At 37.2% G+C, this 19,189-nt stretch overlaps 1 protein-coding gene across 5 annotated transcripts in view; it reads left to right on the top strand.

The window, feature by feature from the left end:
- The first annotated feature begins 2,359 nt into the window (after nt 1-2,359).
- Nucleotides 2,360-19,189, top strand: part of LOC127442059 (period circadian protein homolog 2-like) — a 48,478-nt gene continuing 31,648 nt past the window's right edge. For 4 of the 5 annotated variants that reach the window (XM_051699749.1, XM_051699747.1, XM_051699746.1 and 1 more), the window contains exons 1-2: nt 2,360-2,505; nt 17,621-18,082. In XM_051699749.1, the coding sequence (XP_051555709.1) occupies nt 17,703-18,082 (380 nt within the window). In that variant the 5' untranslated portion in view covers nt 2,360-2,505; nt 17,621-17,702. Of the gene's footprint in view, nt 2,506-7,772; nt 7,915-17,620; nt 18,083-19,189 lie in introns of those variants that run through there. The other variant, XM_051699745.1, reaches the window with a different exon arrangement.

The raw sequence follows: 19,189 nt of genomic DNA, 5'->3' as shown, positions 1-19,189 counted from the left end.
GAAGCCATCTGCACCATCTGATGTTATTAGAATATTTTAGGATGAGTTCTGTGAGTACTGTTTGTAAAAGGAAATGAAGTGAGAGAACGATCATTGAAAAAGCCTTATGTATCTTCTTTGTGATAAACAGGTTAAACATGTTACTGCTGTCATTTAAATATGAGATGGTACAACTAACAATTTGCCAAAGAATAAAATAGTTATTTACCCTTTTCATAAAGTAAATAACTTTTTTAGCAGGTTATAAATCCATAAATGGCAGAACAGAACAATGCCTGTGCAATTTTTAAAAAGTATATTTAAATAATAATAATAATAATAATAATAACAAAAACACGATTATACTGTTGGCACATGGTAATATACTGTATCTGATGCATCTTCTAACAGATGGAGATCCAACACAGAAAAAAAAAGAGACAGAATGAGAGCGTGAAAGAGAGTTTTCCATACTTGTTTATTGTTTTGTGCACTAATAATCCCAAATTAAAAGTGATTTCTCAAACAATGTATAGACCTATAATATATAACACCTTAAATATTGATCTGTTTCTCACCCACACCTATCATATTGCATCTGAAGATCTGGATTTAACCACTGGAGTAGTATGGATTACTTTATGCTGCCTTTATATGCTTTCTGGAACTTCAAAGTCCTGGCCACTATTCACTTGCATCGTACGGACCTACAGAGCTAAGAAATTCTTCTATAAATCTTTGTTTGTGATTAACTGAAGAAAGAAAGTCATAGACATCTGGGATGGCATGAAGGTGATTAAATGATTAGAGAGTTTTCATTTTTGTGCGAACTATACCTTTAATGAAGTATGGTCATCACAACACATTGGGGCAGTGGTGGCTTGGTGGTTAAGGCTCTGGGTTACTGACTAGATGGTCAGGGGTTCAAGCCCCAACACTGCCATGATGCCACTGTTGGGCCCTTGTGCAAGGCCCTTGACCCCATCTGCTCCATATCCGTATCATGACTGACTCTGTGCTCATATGCAAAAACTGTGGAGAAACAGACCCCTTGCAGGTCCTAAACTGGCAGCTTCAATGATTTAATCTGCAACAGTGAAGAGCAGACTCAGGATGTTGACATTTTATGCAGACTTTCAATGAAAAAGCCACATCTGAAACTTGGGATGAAACTTTACCTGAAGATTTAGGATGAACTGACAGCTAGAATGCCTATAAGGTGTCATTTCAGCAAGTGGTCAATTTAGATCAATTTAAAGCATCCATTCCTCAGTGAATACAATTATTTTCTTAAACAAAAATGTCATAATGTTACCAAACTTTTATAGTTTATGTATACATACTGATATGTCCATATAATATCTGTAATAGTTTTTAAGCATGCACACGTAACGCACGTCCACACATCCAATCTATTCTAAACATTCTATGATATAAATAAATCATTACATGCAAAGTGGCTGCTTGTTTGTCGCATTCACAGGAAGGATTTGGCTGTGTCTCATTTGACGCATTCATTGGCTGTGTCTCATTTGGAAGGCTGCGTCCTCCGGAGATCGTATTTCTCGGCCGCATACGTCATCGAGGCTGTCTCGTTTCATAAAAGCGAGTAAGACACTTCGAATGCAACCTTCTCTCAGGGGAATTCGGAGGATGCATGAGGTGTATCCTTCGTGGGCACTCACAACCCACAATTCTTTGCTTCAACAGAAATGTCTAAAAATGTTCAAACACAAATAATGTTAATTCCCAAGTTGAAGTACCTCAGTAGATGGGTGCAGAGTATATAATATGTATAATTATAATTAAAATAAAGTATTAGACTAAAATTACACCTGTAAAATCTATTTTCTTTTCTCTTTACAACTCTCCCGAAATTAACCTCATACATTCCCTTCCAGAGGGACTTTTCCCTTCTCACTTCAAGTGGCTTGCTGTCAACCATGTTACGTTCCGTTTCCGTTTGTCCTACGAAGGCCGTCTCATTTGGAAGGCCGATTTGTTTAAAGGAGGACGCTCGGTGTACCGCAGCCTTCGAAACGAGACACAGCCTGCACACACACTTGTATAAGCGTTTGTATAACACTCGGCTTCCCCGGACCAACCACAATTACCCCCGTCACCGTCCCATTCATTCGCTTTCCCTGCTTACTATTGATTTGCCCATATATATCGCACGCCGTCACTGGCTATGAGTGTCCACGTGAGATGTTTGACGCGCTTATGCAAAGAGACTGGCAGCGCTCGCGACCAATCACCGTGCGTTCACTGTCACTTCCGCGTTTTTAAAATTGAAATACGTGTTGATTGGACAATGGGAATGCGCCGTGGGAGGGGGTTAGGGCGGGGTTTGAATGCAGGTCATGCTGCGCGCTGGAGAGATACAGGGCCGTTCATCAGAGAACTGTGTCAAACGGTGATGCTGCAGCTTGAACCGAGACTGGAATTTCAGGAATATTTTCAGTTTTGCCGGACAGGACGGTCTGAGTCATTCAATCTTTAAGGAAAGTCTGTTTAAGTTGTCAGGTAGGAAACACTATTCTTGTTTTCAAGGGGCTTTTGCTGACGGGGGACCGGTAGTATAACACTCCTACTTTCCTTTGACTACAATGTGAGCGATGCTCAAAAACAAGTTTGCAGTGAAAAGAGAATAATGTTCATACTGTATTACTTACTATACACGGTCACATATGTAATACTCGTCGATTCAGTCGTTTTGTATGCCACATATATGTATATATTTATTTTTTTTACAATAAAACTTTTGCGTTGCATAACTGTTCCACTGAGTGGGTCATCTTCAGAGTAAAATCTCACTACAGTTTTGTTCTGCTTATTTATCCTAAAACGAATAGTTTATTTATTTTTTAATAGTTTAGAGATAAGTTTAAATGCACTCAAATATCTGAGACTGCAATAACGTTTTGCGAGGAGAAATGATCAAGAAAATTGGAAAACTGTTAGTTATTAGGGCAGGCCAGTAGTCTTAATACTAGTGTCATTTGCTTCTTCACTACTTAAAGTTAGTAAAAACCCAACATTACGTATTGTGTGGCAAACCTGTGCAGTGCAGACTGTATATAACATTGTCACGGGTAGAGAATCATGTATTAGATAATGTCTTGCTGTAACAACTGTTACACACTTCAGAAGGGGTTGGACTGATGAGTGATGCTGTAATTGGTCCCCTATTGCCCACACGTTTTAGAGATGCTATTATGTTGACAAAACTTTTCATTTATAAACTTTTCATCATATGTGCTATGAGTATGTACTACATCATTACATTATTGATATGCTCATAGATTGTTTGATTTTATTAAATTAAATTCTATTCAATTTATTAGTATTTGTGCATGTAATATATATATATATATATATATATATATATATATATATATATATATATATATATATGCATGCAGTATTAGCATAGTATACTGTATTGTTGATTTTGAACTCGGCAGGGAGGGGGTGTTCTACAGGTTATTAAAACAGACCTAGTCCTACAAGAGGTGCTCCAGATACCTTAATCTGCCTCTAATGTATTGAGCACATAAACTGTGCATGTGCTTTTGAAATGCCACACTGCTTTGCTCTTAATTATTTTTCTACACCTTTCCCTACCTGTGCTTTTAAAAAACACCCCAGACTACTGATGCAAAGCAAATTCACCTGTAAATGCACTCATCACAATGGATTTAAAATCATTTCTTGAGGTCGACCGATAGTGGATTTTGCCGATACCGATAACTAAGGTGTTTGGAAAGGCCTAGAACCAATTAATTGGCCGATAGTTTTTAAAAACGATTTATAAAATGATAAACAAATGTCTTTTCAAATTCTTTCTTTACTATGGCAGGCAAAGAGAAATACCAGATGCAGTTTGTTCAATGAAAATCACAATAATAACCAGAAAAAATAAAGATTTGGTGCATAAAGACTTTTAGGTATAAACAAGCCCGAAACACACCAGGGACTCTTATTTTGAAATTAAAAATTGATGAAAAAACTATCGGAAACCATCAGCATAGATTTTTACCGATAACCGATAGTTCCAAAAAGCAACAATCGGCACCAATTAATCGGTAAAACCGATATATTGGTCTAGATCTAACAATTTCCCAAATCTTTTGAGTGATATGAGCTATTGGATAGGTCTTACTTTTTTTATTTGCATATTTCGTGACATGTAGTGGCCATTATTCCATATTCCATTGTGACGTTTAATCATTATTTGTAAGAATGAACAGTAAAACTGTGTTTAGTGATTTAAAGCTTACAAATGTAATGAAAAGTAATGACTGTCATGTTATGATCTTGCTGATATCATCCAACATCTGTGTTTATTTACCAGATGTTGTCTTATTAGAGTGGAATCAGAAGGTTTTTATTGTATTTTTTCTGATCTGTTTGTGTGGCCATTGGCCAAGGCAGTGAATGAATAAATTCCGCTGAGCCTGAGCTTGATCCAAATGAGAATTGTTAGATATATTTTGGTGATGCTCTATAGAGATACCGGAATAAGGGTTGTGTGTGCAGCAATGACGTAATAAGGAACTGAACATCATATGCTCCAGTTCGTGGAGCCTCAGTTTCTAACACCAACCAACACATAATCATTACTTGGCATAGTTCTACATTTTTAAAGGGATAGTTCACCCCAAAATTACAATCCTGTCATCATTTCCTTCTCCTTAATGTTCTGTCAAGCCCATTTGACTTTCATCTGTGGAATTTAAAAAGCGATTTTGGAGAGAATGACGGCCTCAAGGCTGTAGTATACTTCATTTTTCTGCGTTCCGTATCGGATCGTGCCAGGTCGACCACGTTGCCTTTTAAAGAATACTCTTTTGACCGCAAGCAAATATGAATGCGTTTGACATAGGGCCGTGTCAGTACAATCAAATATCGATATATATCGTGATAGTTTTTATCATAATATTTATGTATCGTATCGTGAGGTGCCAGGCAATACCCAGCCATAGTTTGACGCATGCGCACTACAACTGCACTGTGGTACTCTTTTAGTACAGTCAACGGCAGGGCATGAACCAACTATGTGCACAGACGAGGACTGACCGTGTGTCGAGAAAATCACAGACTGTGCTGATGACTAAATTTGCATCACGCATACTGTGCGCGTTCCGATCAGCAACGTGGACAACCAAAGTATACTTTGGCCTTTAGCCACCATTCACATTCATTGAATGGAAAAAAAGATTCAATGAATGTGAATGGTGACTGAGGCTAACATTCTGCCTAATGTCTCCTTTTGTGTTACACGAAAGACAGAAAGTCAAATGGGTTTGGATTTTTGAATAACAAGAGGATGAGAAAATGATTACAGATTATAAAGATTCTCATTTTAACAACTTCTATCAATGGTACATGCATAGTAACCCTCTGTATATGGATTATAATAGATAAAAGGGATTGCTTTGTGCACTTTTATTCAAAATAAAGCTCTTGTGGTTTCAAATCTGGGATGTTGTATGGCCACATGGCTTAAAAGGAGAGAGTGGACGAGCAGTTTTTGGTAATGTGTTAGGCTGGGCTGAAATGTTGGCAGTTGAAACGGGACTGGCTGTTTTTTGTCGTTTTGCACTGCAACATTTTCATAAGGTAATTGCATGCAAACTAAGACAAGTCATTTTTGAGATACTTTGATCTAGAATGTAAAAAGAATTTTAAAAAATCCTTGAGATGGTATTAAATAACATATCTATGATTTGTTATGAAATGCCAAAAGGGATTGAAATAAACAGTAAATAGTACATGTTTTGTTGAAGTGGTTATTATTTTGAATAGGAATTAACTTAAATTAGGCCTATATCCAAACAATATCTTCCAATGTTCAAAGAATAAACAACATTTGTATGTAATATACACTACCCTTCAAAAGTTTGCAAATACTACATTTTTGTTCTCGAAAGAAATTGACGCTTCTCTTCACATCAGATGCATTCATTTAAATGGATCGAAACTGTTTTTAACAGGTTAAAATTCTATTTAACATGGGATTTTAAAGCCCCATTTTCAGCAGTAAGTACTCCAGTCACATAATGTCACGTAATCCTTAAGAAGTGTTTCTAATATGCCAATTTGATAAGAAATATTTATTTTTGTTAGAACGGCTGAAAACAGTTGTTCTACTTAAAGGGATAATTCATCCAAAAATGAAAATTCTCTCATCATTTACTCACCTTCATGCCATCCCAGATGTGTATGACTTTCTTTCTTCTGCTGAACACAAACGAAGATTTTTAGAAGAATATCTCAGCTCTGTAGGTCCTTACAATGCAAGTAAATGGTGGCCAGAACTTTGAAGGTCCAAAATGCATATACAGTAAACACAGCATAAAAGTAATCCATCCGACTCCAGTGGTTAAATCCATATCCTCAAAAGCGATATTATCGGTGTGAGTGAGAAACAGTTCAATATTTAAGTCCTTTTAAGTCCTTAAATTCTCCTCCCTGCCCAGTAGGTGGCAAAATGCACGAAGAATGTGAATCACCAAAAACAAAAGAGGTGAAAGTGAAGATTTATAGTAAAAAAGGACTTGAATATTGATCTGTTTCTCACCCACACCTATCATATTGCATCTGAACATATGGATTTAACCACTGGAGTAGTATGGATTACTTTTATGCTGCCTTTATATGTTTTCTGGACCTTCAACGTTCTGGCCACCATTCACTTGCATTGTATGGACCTACAGAGCTAAGAAATTCTTCTATAAATCTTTGTTTGTGTTCAGCTGAAGAAAGAAAGTCATAGACATCTGGGATGGCATGAGGGTGATTTAATGATTAATTAATTTTCATTTTTGTGTGAACTATCCCTTTAATGAAGTATGGTCATCACAACACATTGTCTTCTTTTAGCTGCTGAAGTATTGAGCACCCCAACCGGGATAGAGAGGGACGTGGACGGCCCAGATGCACAACAACAAAAACACAAGTACATCAGAGTGTCCAGTTTGAGAAACAGACCCCTCGCAGGTCCTAAACTGGCAGCTTCAATGATTTAATCTGCAACAGTGAAGAGCAGACTCAGGATGTTGGCATTTTATGCAGACTTTTAATGAAAAAGCCACATCTGAAACTTGGGATGAAACTTTACCTGAAGATTTAGGATGAACTGACAGCTAGAATGCCTATAAGGTGTCATTTCAGCAAGTGGTCAATTTAGATCAATTTAAAGCATCCATTCCTCAGTGAATACAATTATTATTTTCTTAAGCATAAAAATGTCATAATGTTACCAAACTTTTATAGTTTATGTATACATACTGATATGTCCATATAATATCTGTAATATTTTTTAAGCATGCACACGTAACGCACGTCCACACATCCAATCTATTCTAAACATTCTATGATATAAATAAATCATTACATGCAAAGTGGCTGCTTCTTTGTCGCATTCACAGGGAGACCACATTGACTGCACACACACTTGTATAAGCGTTTGTATAACACTCGAGCGTACTCGGCTTCCCCGGACCAACCACAATTACCCCCGTCACCGTCCCATTCATTCGCTTTCCCTGCTTACTTCTGATTTGCCCATATATATCGCACGCCGTCACTGGCTATGAGTGTCCACGTGAGATGTTTGACGCGCTTATGCAAAGAGACTGGCAGCGCTCGCGACCAATCACCGTGCGTTCATTGTCACTTCCGCATTTCTAAAATTGAAATACGTGTTGATTGGACAATGGGAATGCGCCGTGGGAGGGGGTTAGGGCGGGGTTTGAATGCAGGTCATGCTGCGCGCTGGAGAGCTACAGGGCCGTTCATCAGAGAACTGTGTCAAACGGTGATGCTGCAGCTTGAACCGAGACTGGAATTTCAGGAATATTTTCAGTTTTGCCGGACAGGACGGTCTGAGACATTCAGTCTTTAAGGGAAGTCTGTTTAAGTTGTCAGGTAGGAAACACTATTCTTGTTTTCAAGGGGCTTTTGCTAACGGGGGAGCGTAGTAGTAGCCTATAACACATACTTTCCATTGACTACAATGTGATGATATATATATATATATGTGTGTGTGTGTGTGTGTGTGTGTGTGTGTGTGTGTGTGTGTGTGTGTGTGTGTGTGTGTGTGTATATATATATATAATTTGTTCCAAAACGCCACAGTGGCAAGAAAAAATCATTAAAATAGTTAAGCTATTAATAAAAAATTAAATGATTAATAATTTAAACACCCATTAACCTCTCTTAAGAACAACAGATTGTTTTTATTTATGACCTACATTGTTTAAAGTCTAAAGTTGTTAATTATCCACACATTTTGCAGTTTTAGCATAGTATACTGTATTGTTGATTTTGAACTCGGCAGGGAGGGGATGTCCTACAGGTTATTAAAACAGACCTAGTCCTACAAGAGGTGCTCCAGATACCTTAATCTGCCTCTAATGTATTGAGCACATAAACTGTGCATGTGCTTTTGAAATGCCACACTGCTTTGCTCTTAATTATTTTTCTACACCTTTCCCTACCTGTGCTTTAAAAAAAAACAGACTACTGACGCAAAGCAAATTCACCTGTAAATGCACTCATCACAATGGGTTTAAAATCATTTCTAGAGGTCGACCGATAGTGGATTTTGCTGATACCGATAACTAAGGTGTTGGGGAAAGGTGATTAATTGGCCGATAGTTTTTTTAAAACGATTTATAAAATGTAAAACAAATGTCCTATTCTTTCTTTACTATGGCAAACAAAGAGAAATAGTCCAAAATGAAAAAAATACCAGATGCAGTTTGTTCAATGAAAATCCCAATAAAACCAGAAAAAATAAAGATTTGGTGCATAACAACTTTTAGGTATAAACAAGCCCGAAACACACAGGGACTCTTATTTTTAAATGACAAAAAACTATTGGCAACTATCAGCATAGATTTGTACCGATAACCGATAATTCCCAAAAGCAACTATCGGCACCAGTTAATCAGTAAAACCGATATATTGGTCTTGATCTAATAATTTCCTAGATCTTTTGAGTGATATGAGCTATTGGAAAAGTCTTACCTTTTTTTATTTTATCACATGTAGTGTACAAATATCGATATATTGTGATACGTTTTTTCATGCTTTTGTAACTTTGTAAGGAAACTTTAGATCCATGTATCAATATTTATATTAACCTATTTGTGTATTCATGTCATGTAAGCACACAAAAAAAAGTTGGCACACTATTGTCACTATTGGTCACTCACCAAGAGACAAGTACGTGATGTATTTGTATTGTTTGATGTATTATTCGAACTACACACTCTTCATCAGCATCAGTATATAATTGAAATATACCAAATTGAAATTGATTTGAAATCTAATCAAAATAATGATATTGTGATGTATCGCAATATAACGAATCGTGACGTGTATAGCAATACGTATCGTATCGTGAGGTGCCAGGCAATACCCAGCCATAGTTTGATGCTTACGCACTACAACTGCATTGTGATACTCTTTTAGTACAGTCAACAGCAAGGCATGAACCGACTATATGCACAGACGAGGACTGACCGTGTGTCGAGAAAATCACATACTGTGCTGATGACTAAATTTGCATCACGCATACTGTTTGCATTCCGATCAGCAACGTGGACAACCAAAGTATTCTTTGTTCTTTAGTCACCATTCACTTTCATTGAATAGAAAAAAAAGATGCAATGAAAGTGAATGGTGACTGAGGCTAACATTCTGCCTAATGTCTCCTTTGTGTTACACGAAAGACAGAAAGTCAAATGGGTTTGGATTTTTGAATAACAAGAGGATGAGTAAATGATTACAGAATATAAAGATTCTCATTTTAACAACTTCTATCAATGGTACATGCATAGTAACCCTCTGTATATGGATTATAACAGATAAAAGGGATTGCTTTGTGCACTTTTATTCAAAATAAAGCTCTTGTGGTTTCAGATCTGGGATGTTGTATGTGGCTTAAAAGGAGAGAGTGGATGAGCAGTTTTTGGTAATGTGTTGGCAGTTGAAACCGGATTGGCTATTGGGACTGAGCCTCCGTAGCTTGGCAGTAGGAGTGTTGAAAGTGATGACGCACGAAGGCGCATTTTTATGTAGTTAGAGAACAGTCCTGGCTCAGGGCCACACGCAAACTACATCAAGTCAAAGTGGAAAAGTCCAAGCGTTTAAAGATGTTATCTGTTTTTAAGTTACAACTTAGCTGAGTGCTTTGATTTTTTGCAAGAAGCAGAAATAGTCACGGCATTAGATTAAACAGGATCTAATTATTTTGAAATTGACAGTATTATCACAGTTTCAGATTTAATGAGTTTGCTGTATTATCTGGTCTCTTTATGTGTCTTGTTTGCAAGTCATTCGCAAAATTGTAATTGTGATGAAGTGCTTTCTCTAAATGGTTCCATCATTTAGCAAGAATTAAACTTGTGTGATTTGAGTTTTCACAGTGCTGTTTCATTTGGTGCACATTTTCAACTATTACAAGTGCTTACCACCATGTAAACTTCAGAGTTACATTATTAAAGGTGACTTGTGTAATTCATTATTTGATTTTTAAAATACTTTTTTTATCCCAGTTTATTATGCAGACATTTAAACCATTTGTAGGTTGATTTTTTTCACCCCTTTCCACTGTAACACTCAACATTGGCTTAAGTTTGGCGTGGTACCATCTGTTTGAACGACCAATGGAAGACATTCAGTGTCTTCAAAGAAAAACACTGTATTGGCACTATTTACCAGATTTTGATTTAGAATAATAATAATAATAAAGTCATCAAAACTATGAATTTACACAAATGAACATATTGTTATGTAGGCACAAGTGTTGTCTACAGAACTTAATTAAAACATTTATAAGTAAGTCTTTAGATCAAATGGTTTTTACGATCACAAATGTGTCCAAACTTTTGACTATGAACCAATGAATAAAAAGTAGTAGCAAGCAAATTATTTTTTTTAAGAGTTTTTAAAATAAAATAAATTTAAATTAGTTTGGTCTCCAATCTATATCTCCTGTCTGAAACACTTGAAAAATGAAGGCTTCAAAAGTTCCCAAATACACGGCTAGTCATTTCCATAATGCGTAGAGTAAATAAAACTATTTACTATTGAATTTAGGTTTAACATAACAGAAGTATGAAACACTTATACAATCTAATCTGGAGGTCTCCACACCTTGTATAACCACAATTCCATCACACATGTCTTCTTAGAAAGGTTTTGTTAGCTGCCTGCTCCCTGCATTATTACCAAACAGCTGTTATAAGGGCACTTTGGAATATGACTACCAGAAGGACTTGGTTTAGTATTATGTAATGGCAGATGTCACTCAAGCAACTACTGTACATCACTGCATCAGGATATTTCGTTTTGGTGAATCACTGTGCTGAACCATTTTCAAAAGGGCATCCACTAGAATGCACACACAGCCAGGGGCGGACTGGGAAGAAAATTCGGCCTGGGATTTTACATAGTAACTGGCCCAAAAGTTGTTTGGGGGGGGGGGTGTCACTGTCCTTTTCTGCATATCGCTGCCCATTTCAGCTTATCGCGGCCCTTCGGGAAAAGTCCCGTTTCTCCTGATGGCCAGTCCGCCCAGGTAGGTTTTCAGCAATTTTCTGTTTTCCCAAACTAAGCCTTCTTTAGAGTGACTGGATTTCATGTAAATTCCACATTTATTTACAACCCAAAGAAGTGGAGATTATTTGTGAAGTTTTTATTCTCAAAATAAATCATGTAGTGAATTAACAATGTTCCCAAACAGTATTTTAGGCTATAATTTCATTTTTGCATTTGGTAGTGCATTTATCCAGAGCGACTTCCAGTGCAAGGTGTATATTTTATTAGTACATCCATTCCTTGGGAATTTAACCCATTACCTTGTGTTGTCAGCATCATGCTCTACCAGTTCGCTACAATAACAAAATACTTTTAAATGTTTTTTTTGTTTTGTTTTCCCACCTACATGATAAGCCTGAGAGCTCTACTGCTTTGCAAAATGAAAGTATACAAAATTAGCTTGCATATTGCATAGTCAACACATTTAACGTTGAAGTGTGTAATTTATGCACCACTAGCGTCACTGAACAGAATAGCAAAAATAATTACTGTTTTTAAATAGGTTTCCTTAATACCCAGCCACCCTACCACCATCTGCTATTGGTTTGACAAACTGATAGTTCTGCCCCAAATTCACACCATTGGTTCAGCCAATGTTGCTATGTGATCAGGATGCACAAACTATTTTTTTACACCTTTTTTTTTTTTTTTTTTTTTTTTACACTTTTTGGGGGAATGGACCTACAACTACAGCTTATAATTTACTCATATTTAACTGGGATAAAAGAAAGTAGGCCTATTTTAACATTTTGACAAAAAATGTACACATTTCACCGCTACATCATCTATTGATATAACAAATTACTGTAACTGACGACTGTAGGCCACGAATCTTTACAGATCTTATACAGTTTTAACAAATTCCGCTTGAGGAATGAACAGTTCAGAGAAGCACACATGTGTGACGAATGGTGAACTGATTGTGTAGTGCTGCCTGTTAAAAGTCTTGAACTACTTTCAAAGAGTGTGTTCTAGGCCATGACCTGATAGGACAGGATTACATGACATCACGGAACACTGTCGATCTCGGTGTTTTAATCTTTCTCAGAACTTGAAAACCTCAATGTGTAAACATCAATCATTTGAGGTTTAATTTAGAGACTTGATGAATTCACGACTCAAAACATTGGTTTACTACAATTTACACTTATTATTTAGCCTACATGTATATGTACTACAGCTTTACTGATGGGTATGTGGAGGTGCATAAGACAATGTTGGGAAACACTGTTATACACCATTATGTTTGGGTTTGTCCAATATTCTGTGGTTTTGGTGATGAGCAATATTTTAACAAAGTTTGATATTTGGAATGCAACAAAGATGTGAACGACTAAATAGGCTATGGTTAGGCATTGTTAACTTCTTTGTATAAATGATTTTCCTTGCTTCCATTAAAGCACTCAAGATGCTCTTGTAAATAATGCTGGATAACATGGACCAAAGTGCTGGCTCAGCAGTGCACTTGTGAAATTGGACTTGTTTAAACCTTGCTGGCAGTGAACTTGGAGCACTGGCTATTTTTAGTTGTCTATGTTTACTTAGGACAGCGAGAGGTTAATGAATTGGCTCCTAAAGTGAAATTTATATCACAATTAAATTCGAATATTGAATATTATTGCCTTGCCCTGAGAAATTGAGTTTGCAAAAAGTTGACTTTTGATATTGATTCTGTGTTTGATAAACTCTCTGAGAAGACTTTGACTTAGAGTCTGTTGCAATAGCTACACGTGGTTTGTTCAGATGGCAGGTGTGCTTTGTGTGTAAAATGGTTTCTTCTGTTTAGTTTTTGCAAGTCATGGATTTCCAGACAGCAGACTGCTCCCATGTGACTGGCAGTGTGCTTTACCTAGGACCATTAATTATCTACTTATCACCTTTGATTGTATTAGAAAGAGGCTTCAATAAAAGTCTGCCTGCTATAATTATGTTGCAGCGTGTTCTTCTGCATGGACCTTAGTGGACAAATATAACAGCAGGAGACCTCAAGGGTTTTATTAAAGTCCATGTAATGCGACATTGTAAGATCACAGACTCGGGTGTATTCCACATGAATTACCTTGTAACTACAAGAAAGAGAAAAGGGTCTCAGTCATTGTCAGAAAGGTTAAGAGGTTATAGCCTAGTTAAAGATGTATACCTAAAACATATAGATATATATATACACAGTATATCACCAGTCACTGTATTAGGTACACTTGTACATCTACTTGTTTATGCAATTATCTAATCAGCCAATCGTGTGGCAGCAGTGTAATATATAAAATCATTCAGATATGGGTCAGGAGCTTCAGTTAATGTTCACATCAACCATCAGAATGGGGAAAAAATGTGATCTTAGTGATTTAGACCGTGGCATGATTGTTGGTGCCAGACAGGCTGGTTTGAGTATTTCTGTTGCTGCTGATCTCCTGGGATTTTCACGTGCAACAGTCTCTAGAGTGTATAGAGAATGGTGAGCAAAAACAACCTGTGAGCGGCAGTTCTGTGGACCCCTCCGGGTACCACTACTGTCAGCTTAGAACAGGAAACTGAGGCTGCAGTGGGCACAGGCTCAACAAAACTGGACAGTAGACGATTGGAAAAACTATCCCTTTAAAACAGTTTTCAGGTTTGATGAAATAAAAGACCCACAGCAATACCACTGGCACATCATTTGGTTTCTCACAGCATAAAAATGTCAAAGGTTCTAAAGAAAGTCACATGTGGTGAGATTTACATAATCAGGTTATGCCCATATCAATAGGCCTACATGGAATACTAACTTAATATAGTCAGTCTGCTGCTTCATTATCTAACTCTTATCAGCGGTGTCACACTGTGTCTGGCCGGTTTAAATATGTCACTCATTGCATGACTCAAAATCCAAAGGTAACTGCAGTGTCATTGCCCTTTAGGTTACTAGGTAACGCTGGGCAGTCTGCCAGACATATAAACATGTCATTGGGGCTCTTCATACATGTCAGACTGGTGAGATGTGGGTAGGGCACAAGGTAGTACAAATCATGAAAAAGTTGTTGTCTCGTGCCAAGCTTGTCAAACGATCATATACAACTGATATACAAAATTCATTTTTATAAAAATGGATGATTTTGGTTCTAGATGCTGATTGGTCAATAGTCTGGCTTTGTTCAAAATAAAGCACAATTATGCCCTTTTACAGTGCTACTAGGCTATTTGTATCACTGTGCATCACCCATAGCTGACAGTTATTTTCATTGGATAGCAATTTTCCATTTAGTGTCAGACAGGGACTTTATTTTCTTACAGAAGGATGGCATTTAATGAGTTTACTTAAAAACATACAATTTTAATAAACATTAGTGTACTTAATATTTTTATATTGTGGTAACCGTTTTATAAAAGCAATAAGGCACTCGAGGCTGTGCCATATTGCAAATTTAGTCACGGCTGAAGGGGTTGCAGGTACTCATTTTGTGTGACCTCTATGCTTAAATAATGCATGTCTATAAATTATGTATCTATCTGTATATCTGTATGTTTATATGTCTGTCTGTCTATCTATATATCTATCTGTCTGTCTGTACTTTGTTGTCATTGTGTGCATTTTGTCTGTCTTTCCGTCTTTCTGTCTTTCTAACTATATACCATTTTGTCATTTTGTCTTTCATTCTGCCCATCTATCTGTGTGTCGTTCTGTCTGTCATTCTATCTGTGTCATTCTATTTATTATCTATCTATCTATCTATCTATCTATCTCTGTGGTTTTGTCTTTCGTTTTGCCGATCTGTCTGTCATTTGTCATTCGTTCTGCCTATCTATCTGTCTGTCATTCTGTTTGTCTGTCTGTTCTATTTATTATCTATCTGTCATTCTATGTCTATAATTATTTCTATCGTTTTATCTATCCATCTATCTATAGTTCTATCTATCTGTTTTTTCCATCCATTCATCGGTCCATCCATTTGTCTGTCATTCTTTCTATTTTCTATTTTCTTCTGTTTGAATATATAGTAGTGGTGGACTGATATGGGTTTTTTAATTGATGATTTAAAAAAGTCAGAATATTGGCTGATTTATTGGCATCGGTTGACCGCTAATATATATAGTATGTATGTCTAACATACATTTTCATATTATTTTTTCATAATCAGAATATAATTGGTAAACGTGATATAGCGTACCAGTTTTTGCACAGTGAATCTGATCTTGTTCTTGCTCGTACAGGTAATCCACTAACTGTAACTTACTCTACTCACTGTCAGCTCTGCTGTATTTTTAGCTCTCAGGTAAAGCAGAGGTAAACCTGGAAGAGTGTAGAGAGGCCCATGGCTTTACTCTAAAAGCCTGAAGGTGTCCTTCCTTAATATGGCCCATCTCAGGCCCTAACTAGCAGACTTGGCTCAACCTTTTGCTTAGGGTCAGATGACAAAGGCCTTTATTTCTTTCTTTAGGGCAAAGGGATTAGAGTATATATTTTACCCTGCAATTTCCATGGGACCTTCAGAACATAAAGGGATGAAAACCAGTCTGAGCCTGTTTTGGTCCAGACAGTTGTCTAACACCTTTTATGTGCACTTGCTGGGAAGAATCCTTTGAAGGGGCAGTTATTAAAGCCGAAATGCCAGCTCTGTCTGGCTAAAGGACAAGGCACAGACACAGTCAGGGGACGCCAGGGTCGCCGACCTTTGAACGCTCAGCTTGGACTCTGGGTTCCAGACAGGGGCTCACCTGCTCATATATTACCACTGTGTACCACAGTAATAGATCAGACTGGGTTTTTATGCTCTGCTTTGATGTACCAGCTAGGTTGCGATGAAGTATCATGAGAGAGTTTGACTCTTTCAACCTAATGCTGTTCTACTTTTGTTGATATGCTCATAGGGAAAGAACATGCAACTACAGATGTTGATGGTCTCTCCAGTGCTGTAATTGCATGCAGATTACCTTATCTTGCCCTTGTTTCTTCTGATGTGCATAAGTATGCCTTAAGGGAGGGAAAGGCAGTGTGCTTGTGAATAGAGTTGGGAACCCAGAATCCATTTTTTTTTTTAAACCGGAACTGAAGGATTTTCACGACTTTTGCTTCCATTAACGGTTTTCGAACATGCATTGTTCCGGCAATGCAGATGCAACACCGTGCTAAAATACTCCGTGGAAAATGACAGTTTTTTTCCTTCGCAGCCATTCATTTGAATCTGCAACGCAAAACATACAGCACTTCTTCCCGAACGAGTGACTCTTATTAGCTGGTCAGCTACTTAAGGCTTGTGAGTAATTCCTTGATATGCTAATGTGATGTTAAAGATACACATTATGGGTTTTGTTGAAATTAGTGGTATTTTATAAAAATGAGGGAATAAATATGGTAATTAAAAAGTTTTTGTAAACACCATTTGCAAGAATGTGTTCTGTATATATTATGAAAAGATTAAATGATCTCATAATTTAGTAATAGATTGCTGAGGGTAGTAAATCTAATAAGAATTGCTTTTCTTCTTTCCAAATATTTCCTCTTCAAAAGTACTAAAGGAATCATTATTGGATCTGTTAAGGACCGGAATTGGAACCAGAATCATTAAATTCCCTACAATTCCCATCCCTACTTCTGGGGCCCTTGGCAAAATCCTGAAAATAGGCCCAACTGGGCCCAACAAACGTTCTTTCAATGAGAAAGCACTACAAGTACCTGTGTTCGATAGATGCGGTACTTTGAGTTCCCAGCGATGTACCGTGGCATTAATAAATTATGCAGATTATTGTGTTTCTGTTTTCTTGTGTGTGTGTATGTGTGTGTGTGCACATGTGTTCTGCTTTTATTTATGCCATTGTTGTTGTATTTAAGTTATTTGTAAGTTATTCAGAACTTTTACCTGGACCACTTCGTATTGCCCCAGGCAGATTGGGGCCCATGGTCTGAACTGCCTGAATCGCAAATAGGAAGAATTTACTGACACCTGTCTTAGGACAAGTGTTTTCATATGTTAACATGTATGACAATGCTACATTATTTCTGCTATGTACAATATAATTACTCATGTTCTGTCTGTTTTTATTATCATAGGAACCAGCACTCATCTAAATTCCCTTTGAATGCTCCTCCATGAAGATAATCTGCTCGGATTCCATTCTTTAAACCCAGTTCAATGTCTGAGGATTCCAAACCATACCTGTTCTCCTCCCTGGAGGGGCAGGAGGAGGCGGCTGGCTGTAGTTCCATGGCGACGCTGCATTGCATGGGCAGTTTTGCAGAGGGGGCCGAGCTTGGCCTGGCGTCGGAAGGCAGCGACAGCAGCCAGGACCCACCGGCCTCACTGCACAGCAACCGAAAGATGGCACATTCCTTGCACGAGGATGTTGAGATGAAGAGTAGTGGATCCAGTGGGAGTGGAACGGAATCCCATGGTAATGAGTCACATGGTAATGATTCCCATGGAAACGAGTCCCATGGAAATGAGTCTTCTGGGAGTTCCAATGGCCGAAGCAAGGATTCAGCACTTTTAGAGTCATTGGGGAGTAACAAAAGGTAATACAATTATATACTAAATATCTTTTTATGAATTCCTTGCACTGATTCTTGAGATATGGGACAAAATGGGCCACAAAAGTGGAAAAAAACAAGTGTGAGTACCAAGGAATTACTTTTGGAGAATAATTTTTTCCTTGCTACTGTATCTCTCAATATGGGTCAGCAATAGTGATAGGCCGATATATCAGCCAGTATTTGGTCATTTTGAGGTTATCGGCCAATAGACTGATATATTAGCCAGTATTTGGTCATTTTGAAGTTATCAGCTAATAGACTGATATATCAGCCAGTATTTGGTCATTTTGAGGTTATCTGCCAATAGATTGATATATCAGCCAGTATTTGGTCATTTTGAGGTTTTCGGCCAATAGACCGATAAATCAGCTGATATTTGGTCATTTTGAGAGAACAAGCTTATGTACCCATGAATTATATTTGGAGTAAACTGTTAAAAATTTGTGTTTTCCTTGGTATCTCTCAATATGGGTCAACAATAGTGATAGGTCCATATATCAGCCGATATTTGGTCATTTTGAGGTTATCGGCCGATGTCCTCTCAACCCATTAACTGAAGTGCCCCATGTCAGTTCCATAATCTACCAACAACCTTGTTAATGGATAATGCCCAATTTGTTTTCAAATATTTATTGTGAATGTTGAATAATTAGTGCCCAAAAAAGTCAAAATGTCAATTTCAGTGAATATGTGTGCATCTCAATTACTATTAAATTAGTCTTTAAGACATTTATATCGACTCTGCCCTCTAGTTATGGGCATTGTTCATTGGAAAAGCAATACTGATCGACCAAAAGTAACATAGTCCAATACAAAACCAATGTGTACTGTCATGTAAAATATTTATTACAAATATTGGCAAATATAGCATTCACATTGATGAGTGAATTAAATAAAAACAGGATGGTTTCAAACTGATTTTCAGCTCTATATATTCACTTGTCACCCACATCAAACAGAAAATTTGACGGGGTTGACCGGTTGTGGTGCTGATAAATTAATCATATTTTACATGTCAGCATTAAATGTATTAGCCTTTTTGTTTCAGATGTTGCAAGGTACTAGTAGAACCTACTTAAAAATGATCTA

This window comes from Myxocyprinus asiaticus, chromosome 6 (assembly GCF_019703515.2).
Source record: "Myxocyprinus asiaticus isolate MX2 ecotype Aquarium Trade chromosome 6, UBuf_Myxa_2, whole genome shotgun sequence".
Lineage (NCBI taxonomy): Eukaryota > Metazoa > Chordata > Actinopteri > Cypriniformes > Catostomidae > Myxocyprinus > Myxocyprinus asiaticus.
This window is presented reverse-complemented; position numbering and strand designations above follow the sequence as displayed.